This window comes from Pseudorasbora parva, chromosome 23, assembly GCF_024679245.1.
Source record: "Pseudorasbora parva isolate DD20220531a chromosome 23, ASM2467924v1, whole genome shotgun sequence".
Lineage (NCBI taxonomy): Eukaryota > Metazoa > Chordata > Actinopteri > Cypriniformes > Gobionidae > Pseudorasbora > Pseudorasbora parva.
In genome coordinates, this window is record NC_090194.1 from 14,509,782 (window position 1) to 14,535,896 (window position 26,115).

The 26,115-nt window shown below is 37.2% G+C and overlaps 4 protein-coding genes across 7 annotated transcripts in view; 2 read left to right on the forward strand and 2 right to left on the reverse strand.

The window, feature by feature from the left end:
* itga2.2 (integrin, alpha 2 (CD49B, alpha 2 subunit of VLA-2 receptor), tandem duplicate 2) overlaps positions 1-7,590 on the forward strand; it is a 30,496-nt gene extending 22,906 nt beyond the window's left edge. Inside the window, exons 12-29 of the mRNA XM_067433367.1 lie at positions 32-177; positions 260-403; positions 1,964-2,161; positions 2,245-2,375; positions 2,730-2,893; positions 2,992-3,251; positions 3,622-3,704; positions 4,015-4,156; positions 4,271-4,363; positions 4,445-4,521; positions 4,641-4,724; positions 5,898-6,000; positions 6,131-6,241; positions 6,370-6,480; positions 6,730-6,843; positions 6,917-7,006; positions 7,080-7,196; positions 7,291-7,590. Of these exons, the coding sequence (XP_067289468.1) occupies positions 32-177; positions 260-403; positions 1,964-2,161; positions 2,245-2,375; positions 2,730-2,893; positions 2,992-3,251; positions 3,622-3,704; positions 4,015-4,156; positions 4,271-4,363; positions 4,445-4,521; positions 4,641-4,724; positions 5,898-6,000; positions 6,131-6,241; positions 6,370-6,480; positions 6,730-6,843; positions 6,917-7,006; positions 7,080-7,196; positions 7,291-7,386 (2,264 nt within the window). The 3' untranslated portion in view covers positions 7,387-7,590. The remainder of the gene's footprint in view (positions 1-31; positions 178-259; positions 404-1,963; positions 2,162-2,244; positions 2,376-2,729; positions 2,894-2,991; positions 3,252-3,621; positions 3,705-4,014; positions 4,157-4,270; positions 4,364-4,444; positions 4,522-4,640; positions 4,725-5,897; positions 6,001-6,130; positions 6,242-6,369; positions 6,481-6,729; positions 6,844-6,916; positions 7,007-7,079; positions 7,197-7,290) is intronic.
* Positions 7,591-9,645: 2,055 nt separating this feature from the next.
* On the reverse strand, positions 9,646-13,431 carry LOC137062503 (molybdopterin synthase catalytic subunit). The gene is made up of 5 exons (XM_067433371.1): positions 13,409-13,431; positions 13,166-13,282; positions 11,979-12,132; positions 11,761-11,884; positions 9,646-10,082 (listed from the first exon to the last, which is right to left on the reverse strand). The coding sequence occupies exons 2-5, from the start codon at positions 13,278-13,280 to the stop codon at positions 9,996-9,998; spliced, it is 480 nt and encodes a 159-aa protein (XP_067289472.1). The 5' UTR covers positions 13,281-13,282; positions 13,409-13,431; the 3' UTR covers positions 9,646-9,995.
* On the reverse strand, positions 13,410-15,145 carry LOC137062504 (molybdopterin synthase sulfur carrier subunit). Of its 4 annotated transcripts, none has more exons than XM_067433372.1 (3): positions 14,440-15,145; positions 14,120-14,244; positions 13,410-13,548 (listed from the first exon to the last, which is right to left on the reverse strand). In XM_067433372.1, the coding sequence occupies exons 1-3, from the start codon at positions 14,563-14,565 to the stop codon at positions 13,422-13,424; spliced, it is 378 nt and encodes a 125-aa protein (XP_067289473.1). In that variant the 5' UTR covers positions 14,566-15,145; the 3' UTR covers positions 13,410-13,421. The 4 variants fall into 4 exon arrangements, with proteins under 4 accessions (XP_067289473.1, XP_067289474.1, XP_067289475.1 ...); XM_067433373.1 differs by having other exon boundaries at positions 14,120-14,241; positions 14,440-15,144; XM_067433374.1 differs by having other exon boundaries at positions 14,415-14,568.
* A 3,154-nt stretch (positions 15,146-18,299) lies between these two features.
* Positions 18,300-25,777, forward strand: fstb (follistatin b). Its single transcript, XM_067432770.1, has 6 exons — positions 18,300-19,225; positions 20,007-20,198; positions 20,407-20,625; positions 22,111-22,335; positions 22,621-22,851; positions 24,935-25,777. Exons 1-6 carry the CDS (start codon positions 19,141-19,143, stop codon positions 25,015-25,017), a joined length of 1,035 nt encoding a protein of 344 aa, XP_067288871.1. The 5' UTR covers positions 18,300-19,140; the 3' UTR covers positions 25,018-25,777.
* Positions 25,778-26,115: the final 338 nt, after the last annotated feature.

Genomic DNA, 26,115 nt, shown 5'->3' on the forward strand with positions numbered 1-26,115 from the left:
ATCAGTTGAATATTTTTTTTGGAATACTCAGGCTACTCTGTCAGCTCTGTGACTGACGACTCGTCTGAGTATTATGTGGCCGGTGCTCCTCGTGCTGTTCATAGAGGACAGGTTGTAGTTTACATTATTGACAGCCTGAGTCGACCTCTCATCATAGACTCATATAGAGGAGATCAGGTACATTTGACCCTCAGTGATCTTGAGTTCTATTAGACAGTAAAGTCCTGTAGTATGTAATTGTTCTGTCTGTGGTTTGCAGATCGGGTCTTATTTTGGCAGTGTTCTCTGTCCCGTTGATGTGGACGCTGATGGTGTGACTGATTTTCTGCTGGTTGGAGCTCCAATGTACATGAGCGAGGAGAAATATGAAACAGGACGCGTCTACCTGTTCACCATTACCAAGGTGATTTTGTATTTTGTGCTATGCTTATTTTTCTTTCACTTCTTTCCCTTGTCCTTCTCTTTTTTCTGTAGTAAGCTACACTACAAACTACAACTACTAATAAAGAGAAGGTTTTAGAAGAGATTTATATACACTAATGCTGCATTCATTTCACACAATGTTGTAATTACCGAGATGTCAATATGTGACGTTCTGCTCGCACTGCATCCGAAATCAAATACTTCCCTATATATAATGTGAAGAACAGTACGAGTAGTATGTCCTAATAATACTTAGCATTTGACAAACTGTAGGCGAAAAGTCCCTGGATGACCTACTACTTCTGCCGAGATTCTAAAGTCTGCATTCGATGGATTCTTTATTATCCCATGAGGCCACGGGAGAGGATTTGTGAATGGCACTAAACCAACACAACTGACACCACAGGTCATGTGACAGTGACAACATGGCCATATGAATGGAATTCTGTACTAACTATATCCGCCATGTTGTCACTGTCACATGACCTGTGGTGTCAGGTCATGTGACAGTGACAACATGGCGGATGTAGTATGTACAGAATTCCATTCATACCACACATTCATACGATATAGAACACACTTTTTAATGGTCACGCGATAAGTTTCAAACCAAACATAGTGCTTACTATATAGTATGCGATTTCAGAGGCAGCATCAGAGCTGTTCACTTTTTATGCCAAAATGAATCCGCAGTGGTCAGGTGGTACAGTGGTTACTCTTCCATGGTACAAGTCGGAGCTTTATTCATAAAATTTAGAGTTTACTAGTTGTAAATGAGTTATATTATGAAAACTTTTGGAAGATTTTTAGCACGGTAATGGATATGACACTGTTAATGTATTTGGTATTGGTGGAATAGATCTGCTATGCTGCTGCTACTGCTGAATTGTTGCTGCTGTTGATTATTTCTGCTGCTGCAGAGCAAGTATAGGAGCTTGCTTCTGCCAATGCATACGCCAAAGCATTACTGCTGTGAGTAAGACATAGTTTTGCTTTACAAATGGCATATATCAATAACCGATAGCAGATTTATACAGGTGGAGCTGGGGAAGGTGGACGGTTTTAGAGAAACTCTGAAGCGCACTGCTATAGTGCATGTTAAAACCAGCCATTTAAATGTGTTGAGCAACAAGCTCATTGGCTGCAGATGCAACATTGACCAATCAGCTTGTGCCAAGTGGATTACGTAATTATCAGCTTGCATTAGAAACATCAGCCTGCCCCATCTAGAATATCATGACAGAACTATGTATTTCTATGAATACGTGAATGCTTTTTACAGGTCTGAATCTCGTAATTACGATAATTCCAACATGACATGAAATGCACCTTAAATACCACCAAATTCAAAATGTTTGGGGTTGGTACGATTTTCTTTATGTCTCTTATGCTCACTAAGGCTGCATTTATTTGAGAAAAACATGCAGCCTTGGTGAGGGTAATTGGGAATTTCAGATGGATATTTAAGTCATTATATAGGGGACATTTCAGGGAGCCGTGTAATAAGACAGCATTATTCTTCATTTTATTTTTTTAATAGGGTATCTTGAGTAACCAGGGTTTTTTGGAGGGTTCTCAAAAGAATGCTCGGTTTGGGACGGCCATCACTGTCGTCCCAGATCTGAACCTGGACGGCTTCAGTGACGTGGTGGTTGGCGCCCCATTGGAAGGCGATGGCCAAGGTGCTATTTACATCTATTATGGAGACAGAAAGACCATCAGAAAGCAGAGCTCACAGGTAGTACAAATCTTTCATTGAGTTCTCAATACATATATAATGAATTGCAAGTGCCAACATTTAGAATATTCTCACGAATTTAGAAAATTATTGGATGGAAACTGGACCGAGCACTGAAGTACTTCGGCCGTTCTCTAGACGCCAGCGGAGATTTGAATGGAGACTCGATCCCAGATGTCACAGTGGGGGCTTTTGGGAAAGTCGTCCAACTCTGGTGAGTATTTGAACCAATTGATTTTCAAACTTTGTGGTGGTGTAAAACGGCTCGATAAGATCGTCCCATGTTACCATGCTAATTTGTAATACTTCATTAACGGCCCACCTTCAACAACTGAGTGCAGTGTGTAACAGCTGCATCGACGGCCTCAGTCATGGTGGGATATCTGGATGTGTTTGTGGCCAGGGAAATGATCGCTCCAGCTGTCCTCTGGAATCCCATTTTTCACCTCAGCAATTCTCTAAGCATCAACTTTCTGTGGGACTCTCCTGTTTGTTCCAAAACCCATAAATCAATTGAACGGCTCAGTTTTAATTGATGCATTCTTGAGCTCTTTCATTGTGGTTGTAGGAGTAGAGCCGTTGCAGTGGTCACAGCCAAGGTTTTCTTCACCCCTGATAAGATCAGTATCCTGAGTAAACCGTGTCGCTATAGTGGAAGGCAGGTGTCCTGCTTCAAGGCTAAAGTGTGTTTCAGTGCAACATTTAAACCAACGAATCCACTAGGGCCAGTGGGTAAGTATACTGATTCTGGTCTGGGTCATGTTTTTTTAGGAGATGGACACATTTGGTTTGAAGAAATAATGCATTTAAACATTTTTTTATAAAAACAGATATCAAGTACAACCTGACCCTGGATGCTGATCTGCAGTCTTCTCGGGTCAGCCCTAGAGGTTATTTCAGCAACATGGATCGGGTCATCCAGAAAGACATCAGCGTCTCTGTGCAGGAGATGTGTGAAGAGCATGATGTCTATGTGCAGGAGACCCCGGACCTTGTCAACTCAATTGCCTTGCGTGTGGATGTAGCTCTCAGCAATCCAGACGCAAACCCTGTTCTAGATGTCTTCAGTCCCAATGCGTGGGAGTTTTCTGTGAGTGTTGCAAGAAGCAAATTTCCGGGTTTTAATTTCCTGTGGTTTACTGTGATGGGCATGTGTTAAGAAAAAGAGCAATTAATGACCAAAAAAATCAACTCTATGTCAGGAGATTTTAAACCATTTTATCTCAATGACCCCCAAATACAATTATCATTTTTATGATGATCCCACTTCCTAGAGTTTAAAGACAGCTAAGTGTTTATTAAATTATTTTTTATCATCTATCAAATTTTCCATGGAACCCCTTGGACCACAGTTTATAAACCTCTGACTTGGGCTATTAAGAATAGGAGAATACATCATCTTTGTTCAGGAAACTCTTCCTAAATCCTTGTGTTTATCTCTTGGGTTTGGTTTGGTCCAGATCCCGTTCTCAAAGGACTGTGGCCCAGATGAAGTTTGCTTCAGTGACTTGGTACTGAGTGTGGAGCGTGAAGAGAAACTTGGGTAAGATTCCTTCAACCGTAGACTTAAACAGGACAGAAATGGTAATTTTTTTTTAAAAAAAACTCTTATTAGGACATTTGAAATTAGCCCTGCATTTGAATCTAATTAACTAGCACTCAAAAAAAAGTGTTTTATGAAACACTGATAAAACACCAACTAATAGATAAAGGTTCTTTTTTGGCATTGATGCTTCCATGAAGAAAACAATGGTTCTTTAAAGTTCACTGAAAGGTTCTTTGGGGAATCCAAAAAGAGTATATGTAAAACTACAAGTGTGTATAAGTAGGTCTTTTTTTTAAATTATTTCTAGCAAAACACCACTGGTGGTCAGCCAGAACAAGAGAAGACTCTCCTTCACTGTGACAGTGATGAACAGGAAGGAAAATGCGTACAATGCACGCGTGTCAGTCAGCTACTCCAGTAACCTGTTCTACGCTTCTTTTACACCACAGGTACTAATCCAAAAAATTCATTGATTACATTTATCTCACACACTTCCAAGTTTCTAACTATAATTTATGTCCAATATAATGTGTACTGTATGTTCTTGCTTTCTGATATTCCAGATTGATGGAACAGAGGTGAAGTGCACTCTGATGAAAGATTCAGACAAACTCACCTGCCAAGTGAGTTACCCAGCCCTGAGGACAGACCAACTGGTGAGACGGATACCTGCAAGGATTTTTAAGTTTTTGAGATCTGACTGATATGATTTTAACGGTTTTGTTCCTTTTTCTCAGGTTACATTTGTGGTAAACTTTGACTTCAACTTAAATCAGATTAAAAAAGATGCTGAGGTTGTCTTTGAAGCTTTAAGGTAAATATAGATATTTAGAAAAGTGCAAATAGGTGCCTATGAGATCACAGATCCACATGTTTAGTAATGTGAACAGAGATTATCTTGTTAATCGATGTTTGATTGGTTTATTTCTGCAGCGACAGCACAGAGGAAACTCCCGCTGATAATAAGATCTCTGTCTCCATTCCTGTCCAATACAACTCTGAGATAATCCTCAGCAGGTCAGACAACACACCCCTTTTATAACATTACAACATTTCCTTTATTAAACACCTATCAGGAATGACTTATTCTGATTGGTCAGTTGTTGCATTGGGACTTTTGTTTCCTGTACAGGGTTACATTTCAGGAAAGCATTAAATTATATTGGAGAATTTCAAATGTGTGATTTCCATACCTGTAAAAAGTCATGGAAATTAATACAATAATAAAGGGTAATTAAACCAGTACACATTTTTCTAGCTCAGTTTTAAATAATGACTTCTCATTTTAAAAAAAATGCTTTTTTCGACTGATCGCAATAAAGTGATTTTTAAAAATCCTCTAATAATCCATACAGTACTGTTCAAACTTTAGGCAAATATTTTTTTTTTTTTTTTTTCTGCAAACATGCATTAAACTGATCAAACATGCCATGCAGTTAAAACAATTACATATTAGAGCTTTCTAAATAAACGCTATTTATAGTTTAAACTTTCTATATTTATTAAAAAGTCCTGAAAAAATGTATCACAGTTTGCCCAAATTTATGAAGCAGCACAACTCTTTTCAACATTGATAATAATCATAAATGTTTCTTGAGCATCAAATAATTTATGAAGGATCATGTGACACTGAAGACTATCAGACTGGAGTTATGATGCTGAAAATTCAGTTTTACCATCACAGGAATAAATTACATTTAAAAATGTATTCAAATAAAAAAGTTGTTTTTACTATATTTTGATCAATACAATTTTCTAAACTTTTGAAAAGTAGTGTTAATTACTATGAAAAATCATGAAAGTTAAAGGTGCTGCATGTATGTTTACAGATATTTAGTATTCGGAAGCGATAATAATTCTGAAACGATAATTTAGATTATTATCGTTTCTCTGAAAAACAATGCTACAACAACCATTTATTTAACTTTGAAATGCGTTCCGTGTCCGAATGTCTGTTTTTGTTTGGGTCTGTGCGATACCAATTTGCCAATTTAATTTAATTTAATTGATTATAAAGTGTGGGAACCCTGCTTGCAAAAAATCATGTGTAATTTAGTAATTGATATAATTTCTGTTGTTTTAAAACCATACACCAATATATACAGTATGAGTAGTTCCACTTGATATCCATTTATTAAATAAAACATTAACCCCATTATATTTCTTAATGTCTGTATTATATTTTGTCAGAGAATCAAACTTAGATGTTTATTTGCTGGAAAAAGAGGACAATTTTGCATCCACAGTGAGGGATTTCACGGACATCGGCCCATATTTTAACTTTAATTTAAAGGTGAGTTCATTTAGCTGTGAAATGGATAAATCCTTCAGGCTGTTCACTACCACCATCTGTTGGTTGGCTCTGAAAAGGAAGTTCATGGTAGTGATTCAGCCTGCTAATGTGAGTGTATTTATTTCTACAGGTTTCTACAGGAACTGTCCCAGTCAGTCTTGTTTACCTCAATGTCTCACTGCCCAACAGCACTAGAGCAGGAAATCCCCTCCTGTACATAACCAGCATTAAAACTTCACCTGTGAGGAGCAATAACAGTTTTTGTTTTTTGTTTTTATACACGCAATGAATTAATCCTTCATAAATATATGACTGAAAGCAGTGTCTGTGCACGTGGAAATGATTTGACAACGATTTTTTCTGCAACAGGCTGAAAAAATCCATTGTGCAGACAGCAATCTGATCAACCCACTTAAGATCAGTCAGAAACCTTACCCAGCCCGATTCACAGAGGAGAGTTTTAGAGGAACAGAGGAACTGGTCAGTGCTTGATCCAAGAATGAGAAGAAAAAAAAAACATTCATTTTGTGCCATAAAAAGGAAGTAATAATGAATAAAGTATGAAACCCAATAATAATTATTTGTGTAATAATGTTTTTAATTAGATTTATATTAAGTTGTTGATATGCATGATGACTAATCCTGTTTTAGGATTACAAATAACAGGATGTCTTGAAATTTCCATCCTCAATGCCGTAACCGTATTGCTCATCTGTGCACCATCCACAGAACTGCAAAACGGCCACATGCCTGTTAATGCAATGCACTCTGAAGGACTTGGACGAGAAGACTGATTATTACGTGAATTTAACTACAAACATATGGAATGGCACATTTGCAATGGTAAGTGCACTCATCTCATTGCTTTTCTCATATCAACGTTGGGGGTAAAAGTGTGTTTGTTTGCCCATCCAAGGCTGATTTCCTGTACGTTGTGCTCTCTGTGAGAGCTGATATAGAGACGTCTCAACCGGACCTGCTGTTCATCGAACAGAAACACCTGAAGGTACGATCAACATACAGCAGCATCATCAACATGGGTAACCCATGTCGAGTAAATTTACATGAGTTCATTGCAGGTTGAAGTCAAAGTGAGCAAACCTGGTGCTAAAGGGGACGTTCCGGTGGGCGTCATTGCAGGGAGTGTCATCGGCGGTCTGTTGTTACTGGCTCTTGCCGTCGCATTGCTTTATAAGGTGCTCTATTTATCTTTCTTTTCCACAATGTCTGTTTAGTGTACATCTTGTGTCATTGTCTTCCTTTAAAAACCAATGTGTTTAATATGTTCAGCTTGGATTCTTCAAGAGGAAGTATCAAAAGCTGATAAAGGATGACGAGACCGGAGGGGAAGATCAGGAACTGAAAGAAAACAGCGAGGCGCCATAAGAAATCGACCGAGACTCGTTTGGAGATGTCACCGCTTTTAAGACTGGAAATTGCCAGTTTGATTACAACGCATTAACTGAAAACTGCCATTCCAATCCCATTCAGTTCCCATATGCTTTTTCTCTGCTAGCTGGTGTATCTTTTTGCATTGTCTTACCACTTTCACCTATTTCCTAAGTAGTTGGTGTTCAACTAGATCTTTTTGACTATAGCCCCGTTTCCACCACAGGAACTTTACCCAGGAACTAGGAACTTTGGGTGGTACTTCGTGTGTTTAGACCGCAGGAACCAGGGTAAAATTGAAGTTCCGGGTAAATATTTCCCCCTCCAAACGGCCCTGCTCGCGAGGTAGTACTTTTTCAAAGTTCAGGAACTTTCGAGGGCGGGACTTGGGCGCTGAACATGCTGATTGGTTGAGCTCACGCAGTTCAACCGGCATTTTTAAAAGTCTTTTGCGAGGTTCGTTCTGCGTTCAGTAAATATCAGTCTTGCTCTCTGTCTGGTGGAGCGCGGTCGTCTCAGCCATCTCACGTTCAATGTCCGTAATAGCTGATAATAATATACATTGTCATTTTAAATCTAGCTTTACAAGCTTTCTGAATATGCTGCAGCTGCATGCTGCTGAATCTGCATATTAGTGCTCTTTTCTGTCGTTGTTAATTACCTCTTTAGTAAACCTATACATAACCAGCAAAAGCAGCAAAGCTTGAATCTCTTCCATACTCGTTATTAATTTTTTTTCACCATGTAAACGACCTGACCGATTACTTTTAAGTGTGTGTCCTTACATGACGTGACGGCGCGCGCCGCGCTCATGTTGACAAGAGAGGAAAGTACATTTTTCTGAGGGGTAAACTTTTTATTTCGTAAGTTATGAAGATAATGTTGGAGTAATGACACAGCGTATATTGCCCCAGGCAGTTTTTACTTTAACTGCGCCTGACAGAAGATTTTTTTTTCTGAGATGATTATTACACTTTACAACAAATAGCTATAAATAATACTGTATTAGTCCTGGTGGCCGTTAAGAGTTGCTATGGCTACAGTTAACACACTCCAGCTGGTGGAGAAAACAGCGTTGACATTTTTGGTGCGGCAGACAAACTGCATGTGACAAAATGATTGCGATTGAAAGTCATCACATGTAAACACCAGATCGGTTTAGATAACGTCTCATGTAAACAGTTCACTAAATCTTTCAATCGGTACACACACAAATGATTACTGTCCTTCACTGATTTGGAGGAGCAGTCGCGCGCAGTCCTACATCACCGGACTAATTTGCCTAATCTTCTCGGAACTTTATCGCGGTCGAAACGCAGACAGCTGCAGGTCTGGGGGGGAGAAAAGTTCCTGTAAAAAAGTTCCTGGTACAAATTGTTCCGGGTAATTTTGGTGGAAACGGGGCTTATTGTGACTTTTGATTATTGCCGTCATATGCTGGCATATGAGTAAATGGACCTTTTGAGTTCTTATTTGAACAGATCTGATCATTTATTTTATAGTTGAGTACTAAAATTACCAACCACATATGACCCCGATATATTTCAAGCAAAATTGGGACTTCGTAACAGGTTGCTATAGCGAACTTTCTGGAAAAGTTCCTTCTGACTAGTAAACTACCATTGGACTGTGGCGATAATGGAAGAGCTGTGGCTCCGCCTTCCTTGAAATGGAAATCTTCTGTTAATTTCCTCTGTAGTTCAGTCCTTGGAAGTCAGACGCGAGTAAAAGCATTAACACTGGAGAGTTGAGTCAAGTCGAGCGAGAGTTGTAATTCTAATTAAAAGAGAGTATTTTTTCATGTTTAATACGGTAAAGCTGCTTTCTTTAAAGCAATCTATTGTTTATATAAATAAAGGAGACGTGACTTTACTGGAGGGCTGAATTGCAGACCTAGTGGAAACATCCACATATGATCGGATGCTTTCTTAACTGCTGTTTTCTCACCGGTTATTTTAGTTTATTTTGTTGTTGTAAAGAAAGTGCAGCACATATTAACATATTCATCTAAAAGTAGGCAGCGTCTGGATGTTCGCTAACAGTGTAACGCTACAAATGTATTTCAGAATCTTTTTACCAGAACCCATGAGCGAAAAACAAAAAAGATCTTTGCCAGAGAACTTTGTACTATGCAAGAATCTTGTGTACTCTGTGTAAAACGTCAGGGAAATGTTCTGATACTACTCGAGAATAAGATTGTGAGTATTTGCAGACAACACTTTTTACGCTCAAATACTTTGAAATGTCTAGAAAATGCTGATGCAAACTTTTATTTAATGTTTTGAAATGACAAAGTTAATATAAATAAGCTGGTATGATTTTGTATTAATTCAGGGTTTAACTTCTACTGATGGTGTGACAGGAAAAGAGGCCTGTCTAATCAAAGGCAACATAGGCGACAAAGACTTTCCTTAATGTTTACATGATGTTTTTGCACTTTTTGACTTTCTATTCTTTAAAAAAAGGGCAGAATATACCCTTTTTGATTCAAATCTATATTTGTGTTTCATCAGGTGTGACAGGAAACCTTGAACTTTGTATTTTTTCAATAAAAACCTGATGATGCTTCACAAGATTTACTAATTTACTGTAGCTCATTTAACAGTTTAACTTTCCTTGGAATCTTTTCCACCATCCGCCCACAAACACTCCTTGTTCTCTTTCCAGCAAGGCTCCCCAGACTCGTATATTTCCTGAAAAGAACAAAATAATTACAAACATGTTGCAAACGATTGCACAATGCAATATACAAAGAGAAATGATTACACTTTGATGGCAATAATTAACATGTTATTATATAACTATATCTTATAAAGAAACAAAAACTAAATGTTCAACAAACAAGGTTGTGTCTTATTTTAAGAATAGAGGCACAACGACCTTCCTTTTTGTTGCAAGAACCATTTGATTAAATCCAATTAACCTAGATTGAAAACTAGCTAGTTTTACTAACTAACTTGAAAAATGTTTTTTGAGTCTGTTGTGCACCTCAGAGATTTATCAAGTGTATAATAAATTATAGTAAAAGACAAATCATGATTTTGACAATCTGCAGACTTAATATTCAAGTAATTGCATTAAAAATATTTAATGAAATTATTGTGAATTTTAACCTGTTAAAATTCCTTAAAATAATATTTTATGTTGTAGTATCATTTAAAACGACAATATGGTGGAAAGACAAAACCCCCAAATTCCATTTAGGCATTTTTTACACAAATTATATTGACTGTATTTATCACCTTTATTGCCAAGTTTTTAAGGAAAAGTGATTAATTAAATAATGTGCATTCTTAATCGTAAACGTACATTTATAAATGTCTACCAAAAAGCCTTTACCGCAAAACTAGCTAGTCTCTATCGAGAAACGTTTGCAACCCTATTACCTATTCAGGCTTACTTTATTTATATGATATTTTAGTTAAGTTGTATTAATTGTGACTATTTCTTACTATTTGTATATAAAAATATATATATAATAAACAATCATACACATTGGTTTTATGTGCCACATTGTACCTACAAAATGTACGAAGGAAATAACAAACACTAATAAATTATTTTGACCTCCTGAGGCTGACAAATTAGCCTGGATGCCAGCCGAACCTAGCCCCGCCCACAACATTTTCAGGTCGGGTGGTTCGGTCTGGCCTTGCTCCATAGAGGAGTTATTATCTCTGAACAGAAACTGTTCGGACCAATGAAATCATCAGGGCGGGCTTAAGACAATGACGGACAGATGATCAACAGTAACGTAATCATGCACGTCATCAAAGGGGCTTGGATTATATTTACTCGAATCCTAAACGGAGAGCTTGTTTGTATATGCATTCACCTTCATAATTTCTCTTAAAGATGATGATCATGTTGGCTACAATGATCATTATAGGAACAATAGCTTCTCGGGGGGTTCTCCGGGGGAAAAATTATGTTTGGGGGGTAAAATGTGTGTTATTTTGGCAAGATTGCCTGCTAAAATTCGCACTCATTGGTCTATGTATCACATAATAGTCGCTTCAACTCTTGGACATAGAAAACAACCACGGAAAAAAACGCAGACTTGGCAACACAGTGCAGTTGAGCTCAGGCTTCCGTTGCTCTGATTGGTTGTAGGTCTGTCCAATTGATGTCTTTCCTGGTTCGGTTGAAACACGCCCCATTATCACAGCCAATGGAGCAGTTTCAGACTCATATTCTGACTAGAATTGAGTATGACCACATCAGGCTACTGACAAATAGCATTTACCGGAAAGTAATCACCTCCTTTTAATGACCATTTGTTGAACAAAATTGTTGTTTTTTTTAGTACATTATTCATGAAATGTTCTATAGGGTTAATCAAAAATCATGCACTACTAGGTATGTTCATACCTTTTTCCAGATTGGTACAGTTGCTTTAAGTGTGTCAATGCAGTACTTCACCGCCTCCAGGGAATCACTTCTGTGCGGTGATGAGATCCCTATTATAACGCTTGCTTCTGTTATAGGAACCACACTGTGGACAGAGCGGGAAAAGAACAGAAATATTCTTCAGATGTTATGATGTCAAGTAATGAACATTCATTATCTAAACACACTGCAAAACTCACCCAAGTCTATGTTGAATGCTAATATGTCTGACGCTGGGCCACTTTTTCCTGATGTCACTGCAGATCTTCCTCAGTTCAGACTCTGCCATTGGAATGTATGCCTCATATTCAAGCTGTTTTACTTTCTTCCCCTCAAAATTATCTCTGGTAGTCCCTGAAAAAGGAGATTACATTGGAATCCGTTTTTCAGTCTTCTACTCTGGATGGTGCATCTTCTCAGACTGACACCATCCTAGGTTTAAACGTTTGTGTTGAAGGCTCAATCTCCAAGTTAGCCAATACATGTACTACTTAGCAGTCTTTGCGCTTCGATAATTTGCAAGCCCAGCATACCAGCTGGGCTTAAGAAAGACCTTAAAGGGATAGTGCACCCAAAAATGAAAATTGTCATCATTTACTCACCATCATGTCGTTACAAACCCGTAAGACTTTCGCTCAACTTCAGAACACAGATCTTTTACTAAAATCTGAGAGCTTCCTAACCCTTTATTGATAGCTCTGCAACTACCACTTTGACGCTTCAACAACATAACACAACAATGAACCTCATTGGTTCTTGCAGAAAGTCAAACATGTTGCATTTATCAATATGAAATATGAAATAATTCTCCAAACAAGAAACTTAAACTGCCAGTAGTTGGCAGTAAATGTCTAAATGAGTAGGTCATTGGGTCATTCGATTGGCTGATTCATTTAGGAATTAGGTAAATGGCATCTTTATGAATGGGCCATTGCATCATTGGTTCACCCCATTGATTCACTCAAAAATGCAGATTCATAAATTTAAAAAACAAAGAAACAATTCTGCTTTATAGGTAATATTTTCATTAGCAAAAACTTTGGGGAAAAAAACGACAATATTGTTTCTAAATTATACACAATATTAACTTTGTATTTACTAACTGTTGTATAAAATCAATATCACATTTGCACTCGTGCTATTGTGGACAAAAACATCACTTGTGTGATAAATATGAGAAACTCATACAGGGGCATTTTTGCCCTGATATCTTGAATTTTAGGGTCATTCTAAATATTTTATTTAGTTTTTTTCTTCTTCGCTCTCGTAAGCCTTTTTTGTTATGATTTTATGTTTCTAAAGTGTATAAATAAACCGTAAACAAAACAAAAAAAAACAAGAAAGCAAGCTCTAAACAGAAAAAAATATCCAACTATGAAAGACTGACCAATAAACAGAGATATAGCGCCACATGAGGGACACGTCACAGATTCAGAGACGGCATCAGCAGAAAGCTTGTCAGTTGTGAGTGTAATTACATCTTGACCCTCATCTGCAGCCATACCTTTAAAAAACAGAAAATGTAAAAAATTAACATTATATAATTTATTTGTATAATTTAAATATTAAATATATAACATGTAATATATATAGTGTTTGTGTGTGTAAAACAGACATATTTGATGCCTACCTTGGTAACTCCTCTACCCTCCACTAAGGGGTGGTATAATGGCCACCTCGTCTCCCTCTCTGAGGGTCAAGGGCTGCACACCCAGAGGCACGTACTCCTGCCGCACTGCCAGAACCACTTGATCCCGTAACACAGACAGTCTGGCACAGAAGGACAAACAAATTAACAGTTTTATTGATTCTCAGACAATTTTCAGAAGACAATACATCTGTACAGAACAGAATAAACATTTTATAATAATTCCCAGTGTTATATGATTTATATATATATATATTATATATATATATATATATATATATATATATATATATATATATATATATATATATATATATATATATATATATATATATATATATATATTAATGCTATGATTAAGTTAGTTAATAATATATGCCAGAAATTAACATTCTGATAACAAAGAACCTTTTCAAGAGATTACGTAATACATAATAAAAATTATGTAAAAAAAATTATATATATATATATATATATATATATATATATATATATATATATATATATATATATAATTATCATATATTCACTGCAAATGAGCGCAAGGCATAAACACAGTCTCAGATTGGTGGATTGAATGGCAGTAAAGACCACAACTGTTTGATTATAATGCGGCGATCACTTGCAGTGTAAATATCACTGATTTGAAAGAAGTAAGTTATTCATGTAACGTTAGTTGTGATAATAATTCACCTCGGATGTCTGGTCTCCAACTCCTGCCACAGCTGTAGAGATGTTATGTTTGAAGGAACAGTGATGTTCTCCGCTTTAAGTCCCGTTAATTCGGCACTTTTTGCAAAGTACAGAACCGACACCTGCTTAACATGTAAATAAAACGTTACAGGCTATTACAACAATATGGACAATTTCGTTTATCGAATGCCATTAGCGATTTAGTAATGTAAATATGATTCGGTTTTGTATGTTTGTTAAGCAGGTGATTGGTAAGAAAATTTAACTGTACAAAAGATTTCCAACGCAGACTTACCTCGGTATTCATGTATGTAACTTACATTGGCTGGACACGTAAAGTTCAAACACTCGCAGCGCGTGCTGCTGCGGTCTGCTTCCTGAGAGACGAAATCCAATTGGTTTTGCTTTAAGTCAGCTGACTCGTGGCCAGGAAACAGACAGATCATGCTTTTTATTCAGAGCTTAAAATTGTAATTAAGAAATTTGCCCTTTTCCTCCTTTATTATGTCTTCTATAAGATTTTATCCTTTATCCTTTTTAACCTAAAATCATGAAATGAGTTCCTGACATTAGCTCCGCATTTCCAACCGTCACCGGCAGATGTCTCCAAAATCACATGTTAAACTGAGTCATTCATCACCATCAGAGAGTTAAAGGGATATTCCACCCAAAAATGAAAATTGCCCAATTATTTACTCACCCTCAAGCCATCCTGGGTGTATATGGCATTCTTCTTTCAGACGAATACAATCATAGTTATATTATAAATGTTCTGGCTCTTCCAAGCATTATAATCGCAGTAAATGGCATTTGAAAAGTGCATCCATCCATTATAAAAGTAATCCACACAGCTCAGGGGAGTTGATCAAAGCCTTCTGGTGGGATTTGTAAGAACAATATCCATATTTAACATGTTAAAATTTTGGCCTGCCATTCACTGCCAATATATTGCTTGGATTAGCAAGGACATTTTTTATATGGTAAATAATGGTGTAATTTTCGAATAACTCGTCTGAAAGAAGAATGTCATATACACTTAGGATAGCTTGAGGGTGAGTAAATTATGGGATCATTTTCATTTTTGGGTGAACTATTGAAGGTGAACTCCCTTTAATGTCCTTAAAATATAATGTATAAAGCACTTTCTTTATAGTTACTGCGTATATTTAGAGACTCATGTAAAGCACTACACACATATTTATAGTCTCTAATATACAAGCTTATTCAAGAAAAAATAAAAACAACAGATCAAACGCACGACTCGCCATTATTAAACAGCCGATGGCTGTTTTTGTTCAGTAAGACGATTCTGTGTGGCATTCGATCAAACCAGTGACATCTCTAACCACAGACCACAGCTGTGCAACGTATGTCCCCATCTCACTGTGATAGTTATTAACAACGTGTGGTAGGAGACACTTGCAGAGTCTTGCATTTCTCCCAATTTTCCGACAGAGGGACAGCATTGCAGCTGCTTCCACCTCGACCTCAGACATACACTCTATTGCCAAAAGTTTTGGGACGTCTGCCTTTACATGCACATGAATGTACATTAACTGTTAATTACATCCCATTCTTAATCCGTAGGGTTTAATATGGAGTTTGCAGCTATAACAGCTTCAACATTTCTGGGAAGGCTTTCCACAAGGTTTAGGAGTGTGTTTATGGGAATTTTTGACCATTCGCCTGGAAGCGCATTTGTGAGGTCATGCACCGATGTTGGTCGAAAAGGCCTGGACCGCATTCTCCACTATAATTCCTCCCAAAGGTGTTCTATTGGGTTGAGGTCAGGACTCTATGCAGGCCAGTCAAGTTCCTCCACATCAAACTCGCTCATCCATGTCTTTATGGACATGGATGAGCTCGGCACTGGTGCGCAGTCACGTTGGAACAGGAAGGGGCCATCCCCAAACTATTCCCACAAAGTTGGGAGCATGACATTTTCCAAAATGTCTTGGTATGTTGAAGGACTAAGAGTTCCTCTCACTGGAACTAAAGGGCAAGGCCCAATCCCTGAAAAAGCAACCCCAGACCATAATCTCCCCTCCACCAAGCTTTACACTTGGCACAATGCAGTCAGGCAAGTACTGTTCTCCTGGAAACTGACAAACCCAGACTTGTCCATCAGATTGCCAGACAGAGGAGCGTGATTCGTCACCCCAGAGAACACGTCTCCACTGCTCTAGAGTCCCACGGCAGCATGCTTTACACCACTGCATTCAACGTTTGCATTGCACTTGGTGATGTAAGGATTGCAGCTGCACTGCCATGGAAACCCATTCATTTAAACTCTCTAGGCACTGTTCATAAGCTAATCTGAATGCCACAGAAGCAGTCTGCATGCCTATAGGTGCTTGGTTTCATACATATGTGACCATGGAAGTTATAGGAACACCTGAATTCAAGGATTTGGAGGGTTGTCCCAATATCTATTTTATGTTACCAGTAGGCCTACGAAGTCACCATGAAATCAAAATGGACAATTCTTATTTTTTATGGAATATTGCCATATTTAGCCTATTATAATTTATTTATTTGTGTATATCATAATTTTTTTAATTAATGTGCCCTATAATATTGAATCCCATTAGCTTCAGCTCCTTCTTAGCTCCATCTCTTCTCTTTGGTGATGTGTTAAATGGTGTGAGGACAGGGCAACCTGTCACTCACATGAGATCCACAATCAATTCCCCATGAACAAAATCAAGTCCGTCTTACATTTATTCTAATTTGAGAAGTCGTTTCACTCAGCTTTACATCCCTGAACCACAATTCAACACCAAAAATGTCCTACTAATAGAATTCACTTGTCAGTATTAATAGTAACTAGAAAAAAGTTAGGAATGAGTCAAATAAAGGTTCTAAAAGGTCTTATAGCAATGCAACAGAAGAACTCTCTTCAGTTCCTCAAAGAACCTTTTAGTGAACTGTTTTTAAATGAACCATTTCCTCTTAGTTTTATGAATATTGTACTAATCTGATGAACCGTTTGTGCATTGCAAGATTCTGTGGATGTTAAAGGTTCTTCATGAAACCACTGAAGCTGGCAATAAAGAACTTATTTGCATCATGGATGTAACACCTCATCTAAACTCCTCGTCTACTCTGCAAGCATGCAACGTCAGCAGCGTCACAGGAATTTGTCCTGTCCAGTCACTAGTTGTGTCGACGGGGTGTAATGCAACACCCTGATTGCTTTCTTTTGAAGGAGGATTTGTTGTGCTATATTTGCAGGTTTGACCCTGGGGAGGACCAAACAACTGTCTCAACTATTATTAGAATGACCGTATCCTTGAGTCTATTATTACCCATCCAAATTCACCGTAACAGACCACTTTAAAAGATTAACGCTTATCGTGCAAACTGAAATGGATGGAAAACTGTCTAAGTCTATTCAAAGTAGAGGACTCAAATAGTTCATAAGCATTCCCACGCACTGAGATGCTGTTGCCTCTTTTCATATTGTCTGTTTTGCTGTAAAGTACCATAGAGCTGTATTCACTGATTAAAAGTGTACTCATTTTAAAAAAGTTGCTAGTTTATAATCCATTAGTTCATGTTAGATAGGCCAAGAAAAGGAGGGCATTTTGTGTCGGTAATTGACACATAAAAACTGATTTTAACTTCCTGTGCCTGTCCAGGCATTTTTAACAAATCAGTAACTTTTGAAACATTTTTATGTATTCTTTCTTCACACGTGTCCTTTTTTGCCAGTTACTATGCCATATTAGCAGATATGCACATTTTGAGTAAAGTATTTTGCATTTATTTTCTCTCTCTCTGTGTGTATGTATAGGCTATATATAATATTTAAAAGACATTTATAATAAAAAATACACAAGATTCCAAGTTAGGCATCGGCCCTGTTGATCTTATAACTCCCCTTATCTTAATAATACTATACAATTTCATAACTAATATATAACAATATATATAACAATATATATAACAATATATATATATATATATATATATATATATATATATATATATATAACAATATATATATATATATATATATATATATATATATATATATATATATATATATATATATATAACAATATATATATATATATATATATATATATATATATATATATATTGTTATATATATATATATATATATATATATATATATATATATATATATATATATATATATATATATATTGACAGCCTCATCCCCTTGTGAACACTCATCTTCTTATATATTATTATTATTGTCGGCTGGTATGATTGGAAATTGTTAACCCTGTAACCAAGCTTCCATGATTTTGTACATTGAACTGGATATTTGCAGAAATATCCACATAAAATAAACATAATTTCTCTTTCTTATAGGCCTTTTTCAAGGTCGAGCACAGTGCTGATGATGGCGATAGAAAGTATAAAATATGTCAGCCCTGTTACTTTGGGCACAGCTCTGTTCAAACATATATTACATTTTATTTAGCCTCAGATGGCACATCATAATTTATTAACACTGAGCATTTGAGTTTTCTGAGAATATTTACAATCCTACAACGATAAAAGTTTTTGAAATCTTTTTTAATCACATCAAAATAAACTATATTTACCCAGCAATTCTGCAGGTTCTGTTAAATACAGTTCAAACTCAAAGGTTGGCATATGTTGAAAGAAAAACTATTTATATCAAATAACTGTTGTAATAATCAGCCTTCTATCCACAATAAATGCAAACAGACCCCAAATCACTTTTCTGCTGTTATCCAACTCTTTGAACCCCCTCAAACAGCCCCAAATCCTAATGTTGCTCTTGAGGAGAGAAAGTTTCTAGACTTACTAATGTCACCTGATAAATGTCGGTGGGCAAACTATTACAATGCTCTCCCCACCCCCAATGAAGTATGAAGACCGCCCACCACAGGCATCCAACTCGAGACCCCATATAGATTTAAAAAGCGAGACGGATTCCGTGTGTATGACAGTCACTGAGTGCGAAGCATCGGGAGAACATCTGTCTGTCTGTAGTCAGTCTGTCTCCACTTTTTCTGAGGATGCTACAGTTACCGCGGCTCCGCCAGGGCGTGATCGCGCTTCTCATATGGTTCGCGCACTTGATGGAACAGCAGAAAGTCCAAGGTAAAGTGACATTTATGCTTATTTATCAGTCTTACCGTCTGAATGGGGAATGTTATCCCGTGTTAAAGCCATTAAAGCATTGATTTGGACTTGATCAGCTTGAATGGTGCGTTTGCGCGCTGGCGCCTCTCATGCGTAAAAACTCTAAAAATGTATAAGTGAACTTGTTTTCAAGACACCTAGCTATTAGAATTTATAGTGGAAATCCACACATCTAGACAGGCACTTTCTTGTCTTGATCTTTGAGCGATTAGTATTATCAGATGATATGTTAAACTGCAGTACGTGGGGTATTTTATTAATTTATTTTGTTTATAATGGCATTATGTCTAAACGGTAGAGCATGTTTCCGTGCAATGCACAAAAACGCTTGCACAACCACAATATAGTGTTTCTTCAGCGTTTGAGTGGATTCATATGGCAGGACTCTTTGAACATTTGGAATTTCAACCCAAGTTCCTTTTTAAATACCCCTAAAATCATTTTCAAATGTTTGATTGATCTTTTACCTGGATCCAGCAAAAGTCTTTTGTTTTATAAGCATAAAGCAACTTGGCACTAAAGATGCAAACAGATATTTAATATCAAGGTGACCCAATGTAAAAATGAATCGGTCATTGCAACACCCTTATTGCCTGTTTTGAGTGTCCTACATGGTTATGACCCTGCTCAGCACTAATTGGCTCCAATTAGCTCCATTCTACTACATCCCTGTATGAGTGATACATTAACAGAAAAGTAATCAGCATGTATGAGAGGGTAATAAAGTGACTCTTTCCAGCTGGCAACTGCTGGCTTGAGCAGGGAAAGAACGGGAGATGCCAGGATCTGTACATGTCTGGGATGAGTCGGGAAGACTGTTGTAGAAGCGGACGTCTGGGCACGGCGTGGACCGAGGAGGATGTACCCAATAACACGCTCTTCAAGTGGCTGATCTTCAATGGCGGTGCACCAAACTGCATACCTTGTAAAGGTAAAGCATTTGGATGACGGGAAATGATCTGGGAGAAGCTAAACGTTCAAATAGAATTTCGATTTCATGCTAGGAACACTTGAGTATGGTATATATAATATAAATAGTGCATGACAGACATGACATTTAAACCACAAACATTTATTACAGAACTGATGTGTCAGCTCACTTGATCAGTTATTAATAACCTTCTTTATTGATTCTACAGAGACTTGTGATAATGTGGACTGTGGTCCCGGAAAGAGGTGCAAAATGAACAAGCGGAATAAACCCCGCTGCGTGTGCGCCCCAGACTGCTCCAATGTGACCTTTAAAGGGCCCGTCTGTGGCTCCGATGGGAAAACGTACCGGAACGAGTGTGCAGTCCTTAGGGCCAAGTGCAAGAGGCACCCTGACCTGACTGCGCAGTACCAGGGGAAATGCAAAAGTACGGTCACTCAAGTCAAACTGAGATCAGCGCTTACTTGATTAATTAGTCTTGTTGCGCCCAAATTAGGAGTACATTCTTCCAAAGAAGGAATAATGCCTTTTTAATCGAAACAAGCCTCAGCTTTCCCCCCGGTGACATTACCTAGGCTGTGCAGTTTATTGGATAATATAGGAATTGTTTTAGGAAACATTACATTATACAAATATTGCACCCACCATATACAGTAAAGGCCAAAAGTTTGGACACATTACTATTTGTAATGTTTTTGAAAAAAGTTTCTTCTGCTCATCAAGCCTGCATTTATTTGATCAAAAATACAGACAAAAATGTAATATTGTGATATATTATTACAATTTAAAATAATTAGCTTTCAATTTATTATACTTTAAAATTGTCATTTATTTCTGTGATGCAAAGCTGAATTTTCAGGATCATTCCTCCAGTCTTCAGTGTCACATGATCCTTCAGAAATCCTTCTAATATGATGATTCATTTTTCAAAGTTGGGAACAGTTCTGCTGCTTAATATTTTTTCATAACCTGTGATACTTTTTTATAATACTTTGATGAAAAAAAGAGAGAAAGAAATACATAAAAAAAGAAGCAAGTGTTTTAAAAATAGAAATCTTTTTTAACAACAATATAAACTACTGGTCAGTAATTTAGGGTGAGTAATTTTTTTTCTTCTTTTTTTTAAATCAATAATTTTATTCAGCAAGGATGTGTTAAATTGATAAAAAAATGATAGTAAAGGAGATTTATATTATTTTAAAATGTTTTTATTTTGAATAAACGCAGTTCTTTTGAACCTTTTATTCATCAAATAAATTAGGCTGCAGAACTGTTTCCAACACTCATAATAAATCAGAATATTAAAATGATTTCTGAAGGATCATGTGACACTGAAGACTGGAGTAAGGATCCTGAAAATTCAGCTTTGCATCACAGAAATAAATGATAATTTAAAGTATAATAAATTGAAAGACAATTATTTAAAATTGTAATAATATATCACAATATTAAACATTTTTCTGTATTTTTGATCAAATAAATGCAGGCTTTATGAGCAGAAGAAACTTCTTTCAAAAACATTACAAATAGCACACATACAATCATACATATTGTGTTGTTGTTTTTTGTGTGTGTTTGTATTGGTATTACAGTTACTGTATTGGTTTTACATGTTTTTGGACCATGTGTGTCCTGAATAAAAGTTTTGATTGATTGATAACAGAAACATATCTATAATTAATTGCAACTAACCCTCAACCGAACCCTAATCCTACCCTATAGTAAGTACATGCGGTTACTCAGTACTTAAATATATAATTATACTGTACCAATGACACCTAAAAATAAAGTGTAACTCATAATAAATACAAAATACTGCTATGCATAAGCTAGTTTTATATCAGTAGCATATAGGTGTAAAAGGTTGTTAGCCACAGAAGCTGCAAATTTTGACTGGTTCCTATTTTTCTAGAGTCGTGTTATGACGTGCGTTGTCCTGGAAGCTCGACGTGTGTACTGGACCAGACCAGCAACGCCTATTGCGTGACCTGCAACCGGCTTTGCCCTGAGGTGACCTCACCGGAGCAGTACCTGTGCGGGAACGACGGGATCGTGTACGCCAACACCTGCCATCTCCGAAGGGCCACGTGCATCATGGGACGGTCCATTGGAGTAGCCTACGAGGGGAAATGCATAGGTGAGAAAAAGACAAAATCTCGTGCTTGCACAATCCTCCTTAAACATGTGGTTCTCATTACTCTGTTTTCTGTTGCAATAACACATTCATGTTTCACATGGGTAGCTGTGACTGTTGCTGCCTTTCTGCGTTATTTAATACCTCCTCAAACCACACTATGTGAAACAAGACTAAAATTAACATTCAGCACGGCCGAATGTGACCCAAAGAAGTGGTTTTACCCAAAGTGAAATCATATTTTTGGGAGAACTTCTAATTTCATTCGTCTTTATGCTTCGTCCTCAGACGCCAGGTCCTGTGAAGACATCAAATGCCGGGAGGGACGAAAGTGTCTGTGGAACAAGCGGACGGGACGGGGACGCTGTGCAGTGTGCGAGGACGACTGTCCCGAGGGCCGTCCAGGAGACAGTGTCTGCGCCAGCGACAACGTGACCTACCCGAACGAGTGCGCCATGAAGCAGGCCGCCTGCTCCCTGGGTCTCGTCCTGGAGGTCAAACACTTGGGCTCCTGCAACTGTAAGTAGAGGATGCTACGCCTGGCCGCACCCCTGTCCCGCATTCCCTCCCCCTGCCGAAAAACACCCCTCTTTCTTGCCCCTCCCGTTGCCCCCAAAAGGAACACGAGGACCGCCGGAGAGCGTGTATTTGCCCTCGTCTTGGCTTCCTCTCGCAAAGACGTTCTGTGTTTTAACTCAGTGGCAATGAGACGTTCTGATGCATTAGAAGCGTCCGGGACAGCGCAGATGCTCTCTGCTCATCTATTGATGTCTTTAATGAGGTTAAGCCCAAATCTTTCTGGAAGGATTTCCGTTTGGGACGCGAGACAGTTCTGAACATGCTGCTCCTCCGCAATGGTTACACTATCTGTGCGTCAGAGACAGAAACGTGACTGACGGTGTTGATGTGGAAGCGACATAGGGACGTAAACTCACTTAGCGCGCTCTGTATTTTGTTGTCTCTGCCTACGGCTGACCGGCTCCGTGATGATTTTGCGATACAGACGAGCATGTGTGTTACGGGCAAAGAAAAGCAAGCCTGTCACCATTATGGTGCAAGCTCAGAAATTGACCAGTGCTTGGGACACAAATGTTTTAACAACAAAAATAGTTTTTTAAACATGTATTTTAATATATAGATATATTTCTGACTTGTATTTTAATTGAAGTTTTTGAAATGGTTGGTATGCTGTGTGTGTTTGTGTGTGTGTGTGTGTGTGTGTGTGTATATGTTTTTGTGACATATGAGGACAAGAATGTGTATAATAACATGAGTATGACACAGGTATTACAAGGAGAGGGTGAAATATGAGGACATTGGCCATGTCCCCACTTTTCAAAATGCTTATAAATCATACAGGATGAGTTTTTTTTAGAAAGTAAAAATGCAGAATGTTTCCTGTGATGGGTAGGTTTAGGGGCAGGGGCAGTGTAAGGGGATAGAAAATACGGTTTGTACGGTATAAAAACCATTACACCTATGGAATGTCCCCATATGCCACAGAAACAAACGTGTGTGTGTGTGTGTGTGTGTTTGTGTGTGTTTTATATTGCTCAAAAACATATGCCCAGAAAATCAATTCCAAGAGGCAAATATTGGCCGTGGAATTTAATTTCTGACCCCAGCTAACATCTTTGTCTATCATCTTTTTGTAATAAAGGGAAACTCAACGAAAACTCTTTTTTTTTCACTGTCGATTTGTTATGTCCATTTTGCGCAAATGTGAAAATAATGATATTTTTCTTAGCATATTCTGTGTTTTCTAATTTTTTATTTATTTTTTTAAATGAAAAAAGGCCTGTTTACACCAAGGATGATAACCATAAAGATATAGTTCTAAAAATCGTTCTCAATATTAAAGAATAGCAGAGTTTACACCACAGCTATAACGATAACAGCACAGAGAAACTATTTCATCGAATTGACTTTTAGAACGATTTTATCGATTTTTTTGGGGGAACAATTCAGAACGTTTTTTATTCAATACGAGTATTTAAAGCGACAGACAATACGAGTATTTAAACAGAACGGTATCGTCTGCTGGTGTGGACGGTGATTTATTATCTTTATAATATCCTTCTTGGTGTGAACGGGCCTTTATTATTCACGTAAAATCTTCCCAGACAATTTCACTTCTTTTGTTCTAACCTTATAATGGTTCAAATATGTGACATAACAAATCTCATGTGGAAAAAATGTGATTTTATGTTTAGTATGAGCATGTTTAGATGGTTCAGTGATAAGTTAGAACATTTGTTAATGCCTTAAAGTAGAACCATCTTTCACCAGCCCTAGTCTGTGTGTGGTATTGACAAATCATCTTCCACAAAGCGATATTTTTGTTTAGAAGAAGGGATTACGTAATGTCTCTTTGCTTGATTTGATTTTGTACAATGACAAATACAAGAAATTGTCTCTGCTAATAAAAGACAGAGGTAAGGCGCCATTCAATCCCACCCTCTCCTGCAACCCTCAGCTGTGATCCCACCGCCTCGTGTGAATTGCAAAGCATCTTTAGATGCAAGAAGTCATGCAGTAAGACTCTGTGCCTGAATGCTGTTGTGTTTTATACTAATGCAACAGCTGCTATATTCCTCCGTAGCGCTCTCAGAAGAGACGGATGAAGAGGAGGAGGATGAAGATTACGTGGATTATAGCCATGTATCTCTGGTACTGACTGGATAAATCACCTTGGACAGCAGGACTGCATTTAAGCACAGAGTCATGTTCATATTGTACATACATGTATTCTTATTTATTTTCCACAGACATGTGGAAGATGCTTATTGTTCTAGATGTTTATTTATACATTTTTGTCTTCTTATTTATGCATTTATAGTCCGAATAAATGAATTGTCTACCGTCTTTTCTTTGTCGTCTTTGTAAGAATATTATTTATTATAATGTGCAATGTAATATGTGTGTTTTGAAAAGTGTATTTTACATTTTGTGAAGAAAAAAAAGACTTAAACAGTTTTCGCCATCCTCCCGAATGGAATATCTGCAGCAAAACGTGCATGTGTTTTATTTATTTGCAATCTAATGTTTACTAATAAATGTATTATAGCGTAGATCTGCTTCAGTTTACAATCAAAGCTGACAAAAGCACTTTTGTCAGTAAAATCTTTGTATGATTTTGACACATACACCAAAAACAGTGGTTTTGTTTTACAGTAATAATGTTGGAATCAATGCATTGTGTTTAAAAAAAATCAAAATATACCCTTGATGCTATTTTTTTTTTTTTTTGCCAATATGTTTCATGTTTTATGTGGGTGCTTAAACAGAGGAATCTAGTTTATTATATATTGTATAAAATTAACAATATTGGTTTCTTAGCATATATCATTTGTCTTTTTTATTTTAGAGATTCAGCTATGAATTTATAGTTTTGTATTTGTTTGTAAATGTTTAATGTGTATAAAGTTAATGATGCCATTTGTAAAGATGCATAAAAAGTAAAATACTGAAAGAAAAGAAGTCTCCTACTTAAGTTACTGAGAGTTTTTCAAAATCTTCATAGAAATGTAAATCTTGTCATTTTAAATATATAATCCAATGTTGGGATTTTTTTCAAAACTTTAAGAACGTAATATGCCCTGGCCTTGAATCCTTAAAAGTAGGATTTTTGTTGGTCCTTGCTAGGTCACAAGCAGATTGATCTGAACACACACACACACACACACACACACACACACACACACACACACACACACACACACACACACACACACACACACACACACACACACACACACACACACACACACACACACACACACA